Below are 16,086 nucleotides of genomic sequence, written 5' to 3' on the forward strand. Positions count from 1 at the left end.
AAGAGATGGGACAATATCAAAAAAGACTTTCTCATGAAAACAAAAGGAAACAAACAGATCCAAACTGATAGGTCACTATCTCACTGCATAGAAACAGGGCCAAATTTTTGGTTTTCACTTTTTTAATATTTTTTTCCTTACTCCTTTTCCTGCTTCCCGCTAAGATGCTATACAGGGATAAATTTTCCTGTACTCTCTTCTCTCCCCATTGTGCTGTGGACTTTACAGAGCTTAATTTTTTCACGTAACGTGTATTCACGCATGAACTTTCTTGTGGACACATATGGCATAATAAAAAAATGTTTTATTAAGAATAAAAATATATTTTTCCAGAAAGAAAGCAGTAATGGAACCTGAGGCTTCCAAATGCAATGTTATAATGAATATAAATAATTTCTCTCTCCAGTGCAGGATGTATGTATTTTAAACTGCCTTATTCACACTTTCATCGTTTGTCCTTTATCCGGCAACATCTCAAGTCAAACCTCGAGTTTTTCCTTCTTTCAGAAACTCTTTACTTCATGAATTTCCATCTCAGTCTGGTGAAAGGTTCCAGGGGGTAGGATTCTCCTCTGTTACATAGGATCTTGCACCTAGTATTTCTCATAGGTAGTAGAGGTTAGTTGTTTTCACCAATAATTTTCAAAGGCAGTAATTTCACCAATGCTTTTTTAAAACGGTGAGATGGGTGTATTTGTGGAGGTACAGAGAAGAGCTTTGTTTGCTGGGGAGGTCAAGTAATTTGGCAGAGGTTATGTGCCAGGAAGATGGGACAGAATGTAATGTTACCCAACATAGCAGGGTGCCCTCGGCATCCCTGCCAAGGAGCTGGTTACTGAGCAGGGTAGGGGCTGTGTAATTGGCAGTCCCCACCTCATTCAGTGCCTCACTACTTTCCCTTTGCTTAATGTCACAGTTAGCAATTTGCACCTTCTCTCTGCAATACTTCTGTGTGTGCAGGTGCTTGTTGAGGGAAACCCTGCTCTTGATATACCAGCTTATTTCCTCCTCATCCCCATTTGCCCTGTGAAAGCAGCCTTCTCTCTGCCAGACAAGCAGGCGGTGTATCTTTCTCAGCAGTGTCCTCTGCCCAACGCCTGTTTTTTTAATGTATTACAGAGAGGCTCAGAATCAATGTACCACTCTAGCAGCCAAATGGCGTCTGGCAAGACATGCAGTTTGGATTCCCAGCTGGTCATTTATGGTCAGAGTTTTGATGGATTTCACAAGGAGTATGAAGGATTGATTGTTTCATTCATACTGAAGGCTCTCAGCAATTTCAGGCAGGTCAAGTAACCCCTAAACCCACTGGGGAAGTGGTAAAGGTTTCATGTCAAACCAAAAGAGGAAGTTAATTGCAGTGCAGAGTCCATATGGACACAAGGCCATACGGGCCTTATGGACTGTGTCATGTTTGTGCTGCAAGACATGTGAATAGGAGAGATCATGCCTCCTAGTTCAGGGTCTGATCCTGAAGATTTGAACTGATCTAAAGAGAAATTGCAGGCTTGAAATATATTCATCTTGTAATATATTCCTCTGTTAGTAAAAGCATTCAGAATTTAATTAAATAAGGGGAGCCCCGAGGTGTGAATGGCAAAGATGTACTGACAGCACAGATACAAAAAATGCAGATCACATACCTGAGGTACTGTGCCTCAGAGAAGTCTCTGCTGTACTCTCTGCTGTACACTCTTGGGTTTTGTTCCCCTGCTAAAGTAGCCCAAAATGAAGGGCATGTGCAATACATTGACAGTATGGCTGTGCCACAAGGATTGGCACTGGAGGTAGTCTTTTTTTTTTTTTTGTCACCAGTGGAAAGTTTGTCATAAAGGAGACTAGAAAATAAAAGTTCTCTCTGTGGCAGCACTACAGCAATCTACTCTAGAGCAAACTCATTTTCTACATTTTCTTCAACTACAAGCTGACATCTTTAACACATTGTTGGCACTTCATGTCCAAGTCAGTGGGTTGGGCAGGGTGCCAGTTAACAAACAAAGCTAGAGCAAAACACAGCTCAGAACAGTACGGGGCTGGGTGTCTCATGACTGAGCACAGGATCATCATGAGAGCTCAGGGAGGCTGGGAAAGGTGAGGAAATGATGACTTCCCATTGTCCAGGTTCAAGTAGCTGGAAAACTGTGCTTCCAAAATTTCCACACCACAAGCAACTTATGCCTAGAACAGAAATGGAAAATCAGTTACATGAAACACCCCATATGTCTGAATCAGTCCAAATTCTTCTGTTCTGTTCTGTAGCCAGTAGCTTCTGACTACTAGGCAAGGGCTTGAGCAGGTAGGAAGTTCCTCATTCTCTACAGAATACTTGCCTTTAGCCAGTAACACTCATTAAATCTAGTAAATCACTTCCCTAGAAAGATTTTGGGTACCACACATCATCTGAAGATTCTGAATGGAACGGTTTCTTATCTCTTCCTCATGCATAAGATGGCACAGACACGAAGCAGTTGCATTTCTAGGAACCAGCCTACCACTATGATTCAAAAGGTTTTCAGAGATTTTGCTTTTAATTTCATCTTCCTGCAAGATGGCAGCATGAACTCCACTAACAAGCTATGCTAACAATCCCACCCAGGCACCCACCCATCTAGAAGCAATGGCAGAGACAGCAAGCAGTCCTTTCCCTCCCAGAGAAAGCCTTGTAAGAGACACAAACAGATATATGAGTATAACTAGGCTTCGTACAACCTCAGATTCTTGGTTTTTTAGCTGCATTCACTGCTGCCATGGGCATGTATTCACTGTTGTACTCGTGGGAGTTGGAGTCACACTTTTGAATCTGCCAACAGAGGGAAAATACCATGAATTAATTTGTGGTCACTAACCTTTGCCACTCCTGCCTTTGTTCTTTAAGTAGGGCAGTAACTCTGTCTGTTTTCAGTGGGAATAATAAAGTCAGAATCTACAGGCATTCACAAAGAAAACTTGCAATAAAACAAACTGAAAATTAAAAACACGCATTGCCCAAAAAAATAGCTAATGTCCATGGTCTTCCTTCTTTCCAAATGGTTCTTTGTTTAAGTGGTTTTGCACCAGAACAGTGCTGAAATTGCTCCACTGATGATTTGTTTCCCCTTCTTGAAGAAAACAGTCAGGTGAATTTCTTACCAAAGTAATTTTGCTGACCCGTGCAGCATTTCTCCTCTTTCTTTTGGTGCCCAGACTTTAAATCGATAAACAATTCTGTCTTCGAAAAATTAAATTTGAGCTGCTGCCATCAATGACTGAATTCCAGTGGTAAATTAACAACTCAGTCTTCTTGTCAAAAAACACCTCACGTGCTCAGTGAGTATGTGCCCGTCCCACCCTTTAAATCTCATTAAATCAAGTTCCCCATCCATGACCCTCAGAAAAATGGTTCTGCATAATCTTGTATATTTGCTTACCTTGTTCCTTAAGCAACAGACTACAACACAGCAGACACAGGAAATCAGGGAAACCATGATCAGGCCAATAATTACCCATGACTCCTGTCCCAGTGAAAAGCAGTCTTCCTTATCTGGCCATGGGGACGCAAAAAAAAGTCATTTCTGACAATTTGCATTTTTGCCTCCTACAGATAACTTCAAATTATTTTCACTCTTCTCTTCATATTAAAAAATTAGCAAAAGTGAGCTCTGGAGAAGAATTTTCCTGAGCTGAATCACCGCCTTGGAAAAGTGTATTCAGCAGGAAGCAAAATATTGCAGTTTTCCAGAAGGAGAGGTGAAACTGTGGGTACACAGTGCTCAAAGTGTAGACTGAATAGAAACCAAGTCAGGCTCGAGAGCATGATGATATTTCAGATCTGAGCAAGGCTTCAGCTTGCATTCAGTGAGTACCACAGGTGATCTAAAGGGCAGCCTGATCAAAAGAAGGGGTAGACCTTTGCTGTCATATTTGGATAGGAAAGCAAGCTGAGGTACACAAGATCACCCTTGCCCAGATCTGGGAGAAAATATGATAGGGCATGAAACATTTGGAAAAAACTAGGAACATCTGGCTATCCATACAAATGGAAATGGACACTGCAGACAAAATCAAATGTCACAGCTTGATTCTGAGAATCTTTTTTAAATTCAGAGTGGGCTGAGAGATAATTTGACCCAACCACATAATTGTAGCCTCAGCATTTCAGCTTCTATCTTTGTTTATCCTTAACATTTACACTCAGCAGCTTGAAAATGGACAAGGGAAATTTCTGCTGCAGGCAAAGGTGGGACTGCAGTACCCCAAAAGCTGTAGTCTAGCTAACTTGGCTGCCACCAACAGTATGCAAAGCTCAGCATGGCCTGAAAAAACCCGCCCAAGAAGATGAATAAATACAGAGAAGGCATGCTGATCAGCCTGCCAACACAGCTCCACTGCTACCACCCCCCTGCTAAGTAGTTTTAGGCTGTCCTGTAAATAGCTGTGCAAACTCTAGTCACATTTTTCACTGCAGCATAGCTATGCCTAATGTCTACTTATCAGTAAACTGAAGTGAGGGGAGAAGTAAACTTACCTGGGATGTACAAACAGATTTCTTTCAGGCGGCAATCTATATAAGGAGGGGGGAAGAATACCTCCAGACAGTAGATATAAATGTCCATATGCTTTCTTTCCAGATTTTTAAGAATGAAGGTGGTGCTGGTATTTGAATTCTTCGTCTCACAGTAGGTGACATTACTCTTGGGGAAAACATTCTCTTCATTCAAATGGAGTGTACAGATTTCCTTCTTTTCTTTCCCTTTGAAGAGGGTCATGCTGAACTCACTCACATTTTGGGGGTTGGGAAATGTGAAGTTGAAGTTTCCATTTTCAAATTCTACCATCGCCTGGGGGTCAAGGTTGTAGAGCTGATCTGAAGACATAAAAACAATAAGCATAGTCAGTCACAGAACAATGAAAAGAATCCCTAAAGTGTTAAGAAACTCCTTTAAACAAAGCAAGTAAACCAAGTGATTGAAAATTAAGGCATGTAGGTACTCAGAAAGGCCTGGCTGTGGAAAGCAGCCCTCACAATGAGATAACATTGTATCATTCTGGTCATGTCAGACATTACTGACAAAAAAAATGAGACCTGGCTTGTTATCTACTATAAGGCTGGAGAGGTCACTGTTGGCATTAGATCAGCAACCTTGATAATATTTCTCGTTACTAAAGTTGCTAAATTATAAAGTTACTAAGGTTACTTAAAATATCAGTTACTAGATATTGTTTAAAGTCTCCCCTGGACCAAATACTGTATAGACATACAGTCCCTGCCTCAGACTGTCAGATTGTCCTATAGGTAAAAACAAGGTGGGACAAAGATGACGATAATTATCTCTATTTTTGTTCATAATCTGTACCCCAGTGATCGTGGGATTATAGAATTTTTTGTGTTGGAAAAGACCCTTAAGATCATTGAGTCCAACCATTAATCCAGCACTGCCAAGTCCACCACTAAACCATGTTCCTGAGTGCCACGTGTACGTGTCTTTTAATACCTCCAAGGATGGTGACTCCACAGCTTTCCTGGGCAGCCTGTTCCAGTGTTTGTCTGCTCTTTCAGTGAAGAAATTTTTCCTAATATCCAAGCTAAAATTCTCCTGGTGCAACTTGAGGCCTCTTCCTCTTGTCCTGACACTTTTTACTTGGGAGAAGAGACTGAATCCTACCTTGCCACAACCTCCTTTTACGTAGGTGTAGAAAGTGTTAAGCTCTCCCTTGAGCCTCCTTTTCTTCAGGATAAACAACACCAGCCACTCATTTCACCAGCTCCACTGCCATTCTCTGGATATACCACAGCACCTCAACAGCTTTCTTGTAGTGAGGGGCCCGGAACTGGACACAGCACTCGAGGTGTGTTATCCTCAGTGCCGAGGGCAGGGGGGCAATCACTGCCCTGGTCCTGCTGGCCACACTATTCCTCATACAGTCCAGGGTGCCTTTGGTCTTCTCGGCCACCTGGGCACACTGCTGGCTCATGGTCAGCTGCTGTTGAGCAGCACCCCCAGGTCCTTTTCCACTAGGCAGCTTTCCAGACACTCTGCCCCAGCCTGTAGCTCCACACGGGATTGTTGTGACTGAAGTGCAGGACCCTGCCCTTGGCCTCATCGAACCTCATACAAATGGCCTCAGCAGTCTGTCCAATCCCACTGCAGAGCCTTCCTACCCTCCCACCTAACACTTCCACCTAACGGGATGTTTTCTGCTAACTTATTGAGGGTGCACTTGATCCCCTTGTCTGGGTCATTGATAAAGATATTAAACAGAACTGTCCCCAAAAATGAGCGCTGGGGAACACCACCTGTGACTGGCTGCCAGTCACTACCACTCTCTGGGCTCAGCCATCCAGACAGTTTGATGATATAGCTGAACATTTATAATGGGATGTGAGTCCAAAACTCCTACATAACTTCCTTGACCACAAGACCCAACTTTGTTGAGTAGATAGTGATTTGAAGCACATCATAAAGTTTCAACCTAATTGCTTAGGTGGCTATAGCACCTTTATCACTAACATAATGGAAAAAGTAGAAGACAGAGGTCACTGTGTGCATGCACCCACATGCAATCCAGAAATCACATCTGACCTTCCTAAAACCTGCCTGAAAATCTCTCAAACGTTGTGCAGCTCTCACTGGGCAAATTTCTTGGAGAAGCAAAAGAAAGTAAACTGACCAAGGACCTCACAGTTTGACTCTGTAAAGTCATCAACCAATAGCATGGGAAACTCCTTCAAATAGAAATATGTTAAAGTGTGCTGTAAAAAATGACAGTTTTTTTCTTCAAGGACAGTATTTTCTGATCTAAAAAGGCATTTAAAACCATAAACCAAATTAGGCAAATGTGTCTTACCTATATTTTTGCATGGCTTTGATGAGCAGCTCTCAACTCCTGAAAAATACAAAATTGTTTCCTGTTTAAAATTCAAGAAGGGAGATGCAAGAACAAGGGCTGAGCCATGCAACGTTAAGATGCTGAAGCAAGTTTTTAATTTGTATCATTAGCCTGTCTGATCCTTTCTGTGCTACACTATAAACTTATATGATGTGATAAAACAATGAAATATAAAAAAGCAAAGTAGAAAGAAAATGCTCAAGGCAAGAATTTATATTTATCATACATATAGCATTTACATATTCTGTTTTAAGAATCTGCAAAGTAATAGGTGTACTTCATAAACGGAAACTGAGACAGAAGTAAAATTTTTTTGCAAAATACTGAGGAAATCTGGCCCATGTAATATAGCATACTTTTGATTTCTCATGAATCTGAGTCTGCAATGAGCCAGCATTACACTTTGTTTCCAGACCAAAGTGCTCATTTCCATCAGTGTTTATTCTGTTTCCCCCACTGCTCAGCTCTGCATCAAAGTATCTTATGGCACATCCAGAACGAATATGTAGTTCATGTTCCAATATGTACAGCAAGAAAACCTTCAAGCAATGCATATGGTTTTATTCCTTTTTCAATAGCAACTTTTTCCTTCATTGTTCATAGATGTCCTTCATTACAGGACGCAGCCACATTTTTAATGTGTTCTGGATTGGTCCTTCAAGCTGCAGCCTCCATCACCACCCACTGTGGCAATACTATGAAATGGTTTGTATGTCAGTACTGGCAACAATAGCCCAGTCTGATAGTGATTCATTTGGAATTTTTCTTTTTGCAGTGTCCTAAAATTAAATGTAAAGACAGGTATACAGACAAACAGAAAAACTGTGCTTTTCCTGTTTTCTGGGAGCCTGTGTAAGTTCTTCAGAGGCTGCTTAGACTGAAATACACTCTACATCAGCATTTTATGATGCTAAGGAATTATGGGGCAAATACTTAAAGACTTTGATAATATTCTTCTTGTTACTGCTCCAGGGTAGTCTAGATCCACACAGAGCAGGTCCCCAGCTGTGCCAGGCAGTGCACTGATTACAAAGTATGAATAATCATTTTCCCAAGGCACCTGTTATCTTGGTCATCTGGCCTGTATATGCACAGGAACAGAGGATTATTCTCTTTTGGGTACCTTTGTATGATCTCAACTCTTTCTGGAAAGAGGCAATCTTTTAGTGTCCATGCTTTTTCCTTCTTTGAATCCTTACCCCGCAATTCCTGCCACTGGCAAGGGTATTTCCATGAGTGGTACTAGTCTGAAATATTTTTAGCGTGACACATAAGCTAATGGACTTCTGGAAGACACTTTGCAATGCTCAGTTGGAAAGCTATAGAAACTTTATCCCTTCTTGATTGATTTACCATCTTCCTGGCTACCACATCCTTCTTGGTTTACTGTGCACAATCAGTGCCCTTATCTAACTCAGCGACAGTTCTAATATCTGTACTCTGCTCAGGACTGTTACTTAGGTGTATGAAAACAGACAAGGTGTTTGGCATCTTGGACCACTGGTGTGAAGATAGGCAGCCAAAACACACAACTTGCCAACCCACAGTGAAACAGAGCTCTAGAACCACTGAATGCACAGACAAAGTGCAAGCCCTTAAAATGTTACATAGTGTGAAAGGCTGAAAGCAAAGGTCAAATAAAGAAACAGTTCCTGATGACTCTCACGTTGCATGATGAAAAAAACCCTTGCTGCTAGGAGAAGAGTATTTGAAATAAAGGTCTTTAAAAATGCTCTGTAGTTTGGCAACATATACCTTTAAAATTTGGGCAAAGAGCAGAGAAATTATTTAGGGAGGGGAAATAAAGAACAAATGTGTTGGTACAGCAGAATTAGGGAACATGATGAATGCTTAAGCTACTCTGATACTTCTGAGAAGCACTTGCCTGAAGCTGAGACCTTTACATTTGTCCCTGGTCATCTGAGAGGAGAGGCAGATGCTGAGTCTGTCGGGGCAGCCACAGAGCCAAGTGGTGCCATATTCCCTCTGCGTCCCAGAGGAGCACGGCACTACCCTACTCTGAGCACTGAAGCAACAAATTTGAATTTGTTTTCTCTGTTTGTCTCTGAGAATAGTTCAATTAGGCTGTTAGCTAATGAAATTGCCCTTTCATACGGGGTAGTTTAAAATGTTTGTCAGAGATCACGGTTTTAATCCTTGTTTTTAATGGAAAAGGGCAGAGAGAGGTCATTAAGCATTTAGTTCATGTGACCTCATGTCAAGCTGAAAGATTGTTTTGTATCCTCTCAGACCCAGGAGCCTAAACTGCCTATTTTCAAGAAAGACTCAGTAATGTATTTCTCTGAATGAGCATTTTGATAAATGTGATGCAATTAATATTCCTTTGAAACAAGTGCCCACAGAGAAGACTGTGCTTAGCATAGGACAAAGGCAGCACATTTTGAAATTAGATTAACAGTGCCTAAGCTTAAAACACAAAATTGGCTACGTGGATGACCACAATTGGTGAGATCTGACATAAATTTTCAACTCACTGCATCAGCTCCCAGTGTGAATGCACTCACTGAATACTAAAAGGTGGCTCCTTCCCCCTCCCTGTGCCTGATTGCTGTTGTCCTGTGCCCAGATGTGCCAGTTCATTCCTAGGTAATCCTATGGACCTGTAACTTAATGGCCAGACACACTTGGGTTGTCATTTGCCAAGCTCCAGTCAGAATGAATGTACTTTTGGTAGGCTTTGAAACAGGAAACTTATATTTAAACATCCAATAATATTGAGAGATTCACTGACTAAACCTCCCTAATACCACCTCATACACCATGGTATTGCTGGAAATGAACAGAAGACTGTCACTGGTTCAATATGCTTAAAATCTAAACACGCCTAGATTTGGCCATAAGGTTCCTCTTCATTATTTGTCATAGAAGAGACAATTCAATTGCCTATGAAGGTTTTGAGACGAGGAAACAAATCATTCATTCGTTTCCTGGCAGTGTTACACTGTGGAGTGGTATGGAGTTGTTCCTGGTTCACCTGATGTGAAGCAGAGTCAAGACAAATATTATGGTTCAGATGTAAACCCAAGAGATGAACATGTGTATGGAAGTAACATCTTGCTATAGTAAACTATGGAAAAGGATGTGCATTTGTGTATATGTTTATTTACAATTATGTCCATTTCCCTCTCAATTTCATCTTTACTGCAGCAGGAAATCCCTTGGCCAGAGGTTTGGGAATTTCTATGGTAGTGTGCTTGGATACTGAGGCCAATGGAAGGTGCATTCTTTTCATTTTAATGGGACTGCAATTTTGAGCTTTCTAGTTACTCTTTGGCAGACCCAGTGCAATTTGAAAGCATCACCAATCTGCTACACATTTTGGTCCTAACAGAGGTTTAAAAACCACTTTCAGTCACTTTTCAAGGCTGAGGTTTAGAGTAGGAGCTTGGTTTTCTTGCTGTTTGTATTATTTGCCATGGCTCTCAGAAAGCTAACTAGCTGATAAAAAGAAGGATAATTTCACTTGTGTATTTTTGCCTCTGAAGATGAACAAGGAGATTGCAGACCCTGCCTCTAAAACAAACCCATTTGTTTTGTTAATACTAAATGCATAATGAAACCATACAGTTTTTTAAGTTGCTATAGCTTTTACCTTTCAAGGCACTCTGAAAGATGACACTGTCAATTCAGTGTCATTAGTCATATGCCTAAAACTAAGATGTTCCTATCATTCAAGAATCAAGGATAAAGAGAGGAAAGAGTGCTTCTGGGCAAAGCAAGAAATGACCAGAATTATCCTAGGAAGCCATCTATGATCTGAATTATTTTTATGATATAATTTGTGTTGAGAAACACCAAAACTCTTATCAAATGTACCACTAAACAACAGCCATTGTTGATAATATTTCAGAAGCCCTTCTAAGAAATGACCATGTCGACGTGCAAAAGCTCGTGTGCAGTGTTTCAGAGCAAGGGCCTCAAGTGCTATGGAATCCTACTTACAGCTCTGTACTCCCAAATCCCATAGCTTATGTTTCTCTACAGTCACCAGAGAGGCTCCATGCTCTTACAAACTATTCCTTTATCACAGTTGGGTTATCAAATTATAATACTCACATGTGCACATATATGTCCCCTTCTGTGACCTATTTACATTGAAAAAAACCCTACCCTTGCTTGTAGGGTTTTAGGCTTGCTAAGTAGGGCTTGTAAATTGCCAAGTTAAAAAACAAACAAAAAGAAAAACAACCAAACAAAAAACCAAACAAAACACACCAAAATCTCAGTAGTTACTCTGCTTTTACTCCCAAAAATTTGCCACAATGCTGGGCAGCACTCTCTGGAGACCTAGCTTGTTCTCTAAGTAAGAGTATCATGGTGATGTGTCTTCCATCAGGTTGAACTTTTCTTTTAACAGGAATAGTAATAACTAGTACTTTTTATGCTGAGTACAGCGTAAGATAAAAAAACTTGAGAGATACCATTTCTAATTACAGGCAGACTCTTTATCCTGTCATCTTCTCTCCCCAGTCCCCTTCCCAAATCTATTCTCCATATTTGAAGGAAGGGAGAAGGAAGGGAAAAATGTGGGTATCAGATAGAACAATTATTTGCACCCTGAAAATTACAGCCTGTTTTTGCCCACAAGGAGTGGCCTTTTAGGTAGCTTCGGCCATGTGTAGAAGCATGCTGGACAAGTAAACCTGCTAAATGGACTAGGTGAGAAATATGTAACCTAATTGAAAGGACTTTTTGTTAGTAGATTTAAGAATAACTTTCAAAGGAGAAAAAGGGCAGCTCATGTCCCTTTAGTGATACTAATTACAATCGTCCTTTCCTGTGATTTCACCCATCTTTCCATTCTATCTGAAAACTCAGTATGCTATCCACGTATTAGTTAGCCTTAGTATCTGTATTGCCAGAGCTGAAAACTGGTTTTTATTTATATGAAAGCTTAAGTTTTGTATGAAACCTCAGAAGTACTTAAATTTTAGAGGGGGGCTTGAAACCTATCCTTTATCACTAGAATTTCAGAAGCAAGCATATTAATAGCCTGTGACATGACCTTCAAAGGAGCATATTTAGATCATGCTTAATAACTGCACACACTATATCTCAGGTCTTACTTATATTGCACTATACTAAATCCTTGGACAGAATATGTATAAAAAGTAGACTCTTCCTAATCAGGTATCATCTGTATTTCCATTCTGCCCAATCAATAAGTGGGTTTCAGAGATAAATGTGAGCTGTGGTATTTTACTTTGCGTAGCTGGGATAAAACACTGAAGCCTGCTAAACACTACAGCCATGTTTATGGCTGGACCAGATCAGTGCTGTCACTGTGCAGTTTCTCAAACACAGCACAGGAATGCTACGCTTCCTTTTCAGTCTGTCTGTGTTTCAAGGCTGCATCAAACCACTCGTCCACTCTTCCATGCCATATACATTTTTCACTGCATAAAAATTCCCTGTCCAAACAACAGCAGGTTTAATATTAATAACCTGGCTTCTCTTTATTAAGCCATTCACCATCATGCTGCTGTAAGATCTTATGCCCAGCAAGGGAAGCTGGCTGAAGCACTACAGTCTAAACAGCTAAAGGGTAATGCTGAGCAGATGAGCTAAAGAACATCAGAGTTAAAACTGGTACTTTTTAGTTTCAGAGCAAATGCACTGTGATGGCAGGAATTCTCTTCCCACCAACTCTAGTTGAGAGCTATCTTTTTGTAGCTGTTTCCCTTGATTACCTTTATCCTCCAACCCCTTGCTATCATGCCTCATTTACTGTCTCCCATCGTTGGCTTCTTTCTATTCTGTAGAGATACCTACTGCAAGGAGAATAATCCAAAATTATACTCACTGTACAGGGCTTCAAAATGAAAGCAGAGGACACAGAAAGTTACAGCAACTGACTTCATGCCTGCCTGACACAGAGGCACCATCCTTCTGTCTGCTGTGAAGATGAGGAAGAACACATGGGTAGAAAAGGAAGTGGTTTGTGGGTACTGGGGGAAATTGTAAGATAATCAGAAGGACTTTGTAATTTAACCCCTGACTACATTATAGCTATGTCAGCATTAGCTATTGCACGCACCTGTGGAGTTTAATGCTTTTTTTCCTATGTCATGGCTTGCTGTCATGGACAGGAAGATGAAAGATTTTCTGACATTAGTTTTGATGTTCACTTCTGCAAAGACTTATTTCTGGTTAAGTCTGTCACAACAGGGGCTACAGTCATCTACAGTACACATCTACAGATGGCCATGGTCAGCAGCCTCTTTAAACTAGCTTACAATACAACTGCCCTTACATAACTAATGGTCTTGCTCTATGTGGAAACCATTCATTAGTAGGGTAGGAGTCTCCTGTGTGTCCTGGTCCTGAAATTCATTGGAAGAACATGGTCAAGTCGCAGAAAGATCCCTTCAGCCCTGTGACTTCCTAAAGGTTCACTCCAGTGTGACTTCCAGCCTGGAGGTCAGCCTTGCTTTGCCTGAAGTTTCATGAGAAACTTCATGCAGCTCTGTGAGAGGAGGAAATTAGACCCAGTGCCCTGGGGCCTTAGGTCAAAAGTTTCTGTCCTTCCCTCTCCCTTGCTTTTTTGCAGCACACTCTATTCCAGCCTGTTATCCATCTGTATTCCAGGAATGTTTCAGGACCCCTTGTGACAACATGTTCTACAGTCATTTAGTCCTGGCTATTTATTCTATGTCTATAATACTAAATTTAGTGCAGATAACATGCAAGAAAAGCAGCTTATAAATCACGTTTAATATATTTGATGCAGTTAGCACTTTTGATTGCACAAAATGAAAACACAAAGGACTAATAATGGTGCCTTACAGACATTCCCAGAGTTGAGTTCTTGTAATGGTCATGCAGTGGTACCAAATAACTGGTGAATAACAGGATTGTGTTACAGATTCACTCCTATTTTATACTGTGTGAATAAATATTTAAATGTTGGTTTACTTCTCCTCAAGAAGTGATTTAATTTCTTTCACTGTTACTGCTGTAGTAGTGTTTACATGGACACTAGTAACAAGTTTTACTTTCTTCAAATCTTTTCAAAGTCCTGCAAACCTTTGGCTTTTTTAAAATTAAAATCAGAGCTAAGCCTGAGTCAAGTCAGAATTTGATCCAAATTTTCAGCTCAGGTTTCTGGAGCCAAGCACAATTAACTTTAACTAGAGAAAGTTTCTGTGGTATGGTTTTAATTCTGAAGCTGAAAAGTAATACATGGAGGTCCAAACAATGATAAAGCTGCAAAAGATACATCTGACTCTGGAACTTTGCCTATGAAAGTGTGACCCACATTGGGATCTACTGAGGTTCCAGGTAGGATCATCTTTTCCATTCCCCACAAAACTCATGGGGAATGCTGAAAGATCAGAGCAGCCCTCTCCTGGCACAAGACCTTTATTGTCCCTCAAGTAAGCATAGGAGATGCTGCCAGAAAGACTTGTAGTAAAAAGAGCTGCTGCTGCTGCTACAAAATTGAAGGTGGAAGAGAATCATGTGTCAAGTACCCCTATCCATATCTTTGGGAGAGCATGCTGACAACACACCAAGAACTGAGTCCCCACAAAGCCTACCACAGGCTGGGAAGGCCAATAAAGATGGAGGGGAATGTATTCCTTTGAGAAAAGCTTTAGCTAACTTTTTACGAAAACAAGCTTCAAAACAAATCAGTAGTGTTGTTAGGGTTCAAAATTTTGATGTCCTTCTTAAAAATTGAAACATTTTGTTAGGAAACTAATTTTGATAGAGAAGATTTTTTTTTTAACCAATATATTTATTTTGGAGCAACTTACTCCTTCCCTCTCTCTCTGTGACTGTTTCAGTTATACCAATGCAGAGATGATTAATACACATCTATTTCACTTCTGGGGTAAGAATAGCTACTAGCATAGCTTGGTTGGCATAGATCTCACTAGGACAATCGAGGCCAGTAAACAGTTTGTATATGTTATGTACTCTCTCTTTCCTATAATTATAGCCTGAAGTCTGGAATTACACCTTCTCTTTTTCTGCTTCCTGGCACTTGGGATTGCTAGAACACACTGATCCCTTTGTTTCAAAAGGGTCGAGCCTGGAGTACACTTTGGGGTACATTTGGCAGCACGCTGAAGTTTGATCTGAACAGTGATTTCAAGTGTATTTGATGATCAGCCAGCAGAGCCTGGGGCTCTCACGGTGTATATTCACAAGCGAAGAGACACAAAGTCTGCTCAGGGCCCAGCACAAGGGATGCTCACCTTCTAGTCCTCACCAACAGACTCCTCCACCGCCTTTCAGTTCTTTTGTCTTTGCCTCCCTCCTCTGTCAGCACTCACCTACTTCACAAAGACATCGTTACTGCAATTTGGAAATGTTTCCTGTAAATACTACGGTTGGTTACAGTTAACCACCTGGGACAAGCAGTCTGTTTCCACAACACATTTCCTACAACTGCAACTGTTTTTGCTCACAAACACGTGTTTCCTTTTTCCATCTTCATTCATTTCTCTGTCTTGATTTTTACTCTCCCATCCACACACGCCTCTCAGAGCTGGCTTCTTTCCTCCTCTAACCTGATTGTCCCCCAGTCTCTGACTACCCTTCTCCTCAAGCAGAGGCTGCCCTTCACCACATGCAGTAAATCCTGTCTGAAATGCAGCTTTTCCTTCTCCTCAAGCCCTATTCTTTCCTCATGTCCTACCCACAACACTACTCTATAGTGATAATCTCCTTTTTTTTCTATCAACTCACTTCTGACTATTTACAACCTGGAAAAGCCTTATGTGAATTTTTATGCCTTTAAAAATGCATTCAGTGATACACCGAGTTCCAAAGAGAAATGGGCTTGCTCACCCCTTAGTCTGTACACCACAAATCTTCAGTGCTTCTGCCTTCTAGCTCCAAGTAACTTGGAAAACAACACTTCTGCAGTTTCCCTAAGGACACAGAAAAGATTTTCACTGTGTGTATGATGTATATTTTTCTTTGCTCTCTTTAATCACATAATTTTTATTTATACTTACTGTTACCACTCTAAACAATGTCCATGTTAGTAGAATGATACTGCAAGGTCTGCTGTGAAACCAAGGTGCATTGAAGTGTCTTATTCCATCTCACCAACAGTTTTCCACTTCTGCTTGCGGATGGTGAGCAGTTGCCCACAGCAATATAAAATATTCTGTCAATAGAACGTTTTGTGACTCTTTCTGCAGAGGCTTCTACAGTCTATCCACACAAATTGTATTCCGTTGTCTC

At 40.8% G+C, this 16,086-nt stretch overlaps 1 protein-coding gene across 2 annotated transcripts; it reads right to left on the minus strand.

The window, feature by feature from the left end:
* Positions 1–1,693: 1,693 nt before the first annotated feature.
* On the minus strand, positions 1,694–15,187 carry LOC103764193 (inducible T-cell costimulator). 2 transcript variants are annotated; one of them, XM_029959581.1, is made up of 6 exons: positions 15,090–15,187; positions 12,692–12,784; positions 4,505–4,843; positions 3,408–3,520; positions 2,710–2,800; positions 1,694–2,178 (listed from the first exon to the last, which is right to left on the minus strand). In XM_029959581.1, the coding sequence occupies exons 2-5, from the start codon at positions 12,771–12,773 to the stop codon at positions 2,711–2,713; spliced, it is 624 nt and encodes a 207-aa protein (XP_029815441.1). In that variant the 5' UTR covers positions 12,774–12,784; positions 15,090–15,187; the 3' UTR covers positions 1,694–2,178; position 2,710. The 2 variants fall into 2 exon arrangements, with proteins under 2 accessions (XP_029815441.1, XP_008929332.2); XM_008931084.2 differs by lacking the exon at positions 15,090–15,187 and adding an exon at positions 6,826–6,864 and having other exon boundaries at positions 12,692–12,799.
* Between the last annotated feature and the right edge of the window lie 899 nt (positions 15,188–16,086).

This window comes from Manacus vitellinus, unplaced genomic scaffold (genome assembly GCF_001715985.3).
Source record: "Manacus vitellinus isolate BGI_N305 unplaced genomic scaffold, ASM171598v3 scaffold_20_pilon, whole genome shotgun sequence".
NCBI classification, from domain to species: Eukaryota; Metazoa; Chordata; class Aves; order Passeriformes; family Pipridae; genus Manacus; species Manacus vitellinus.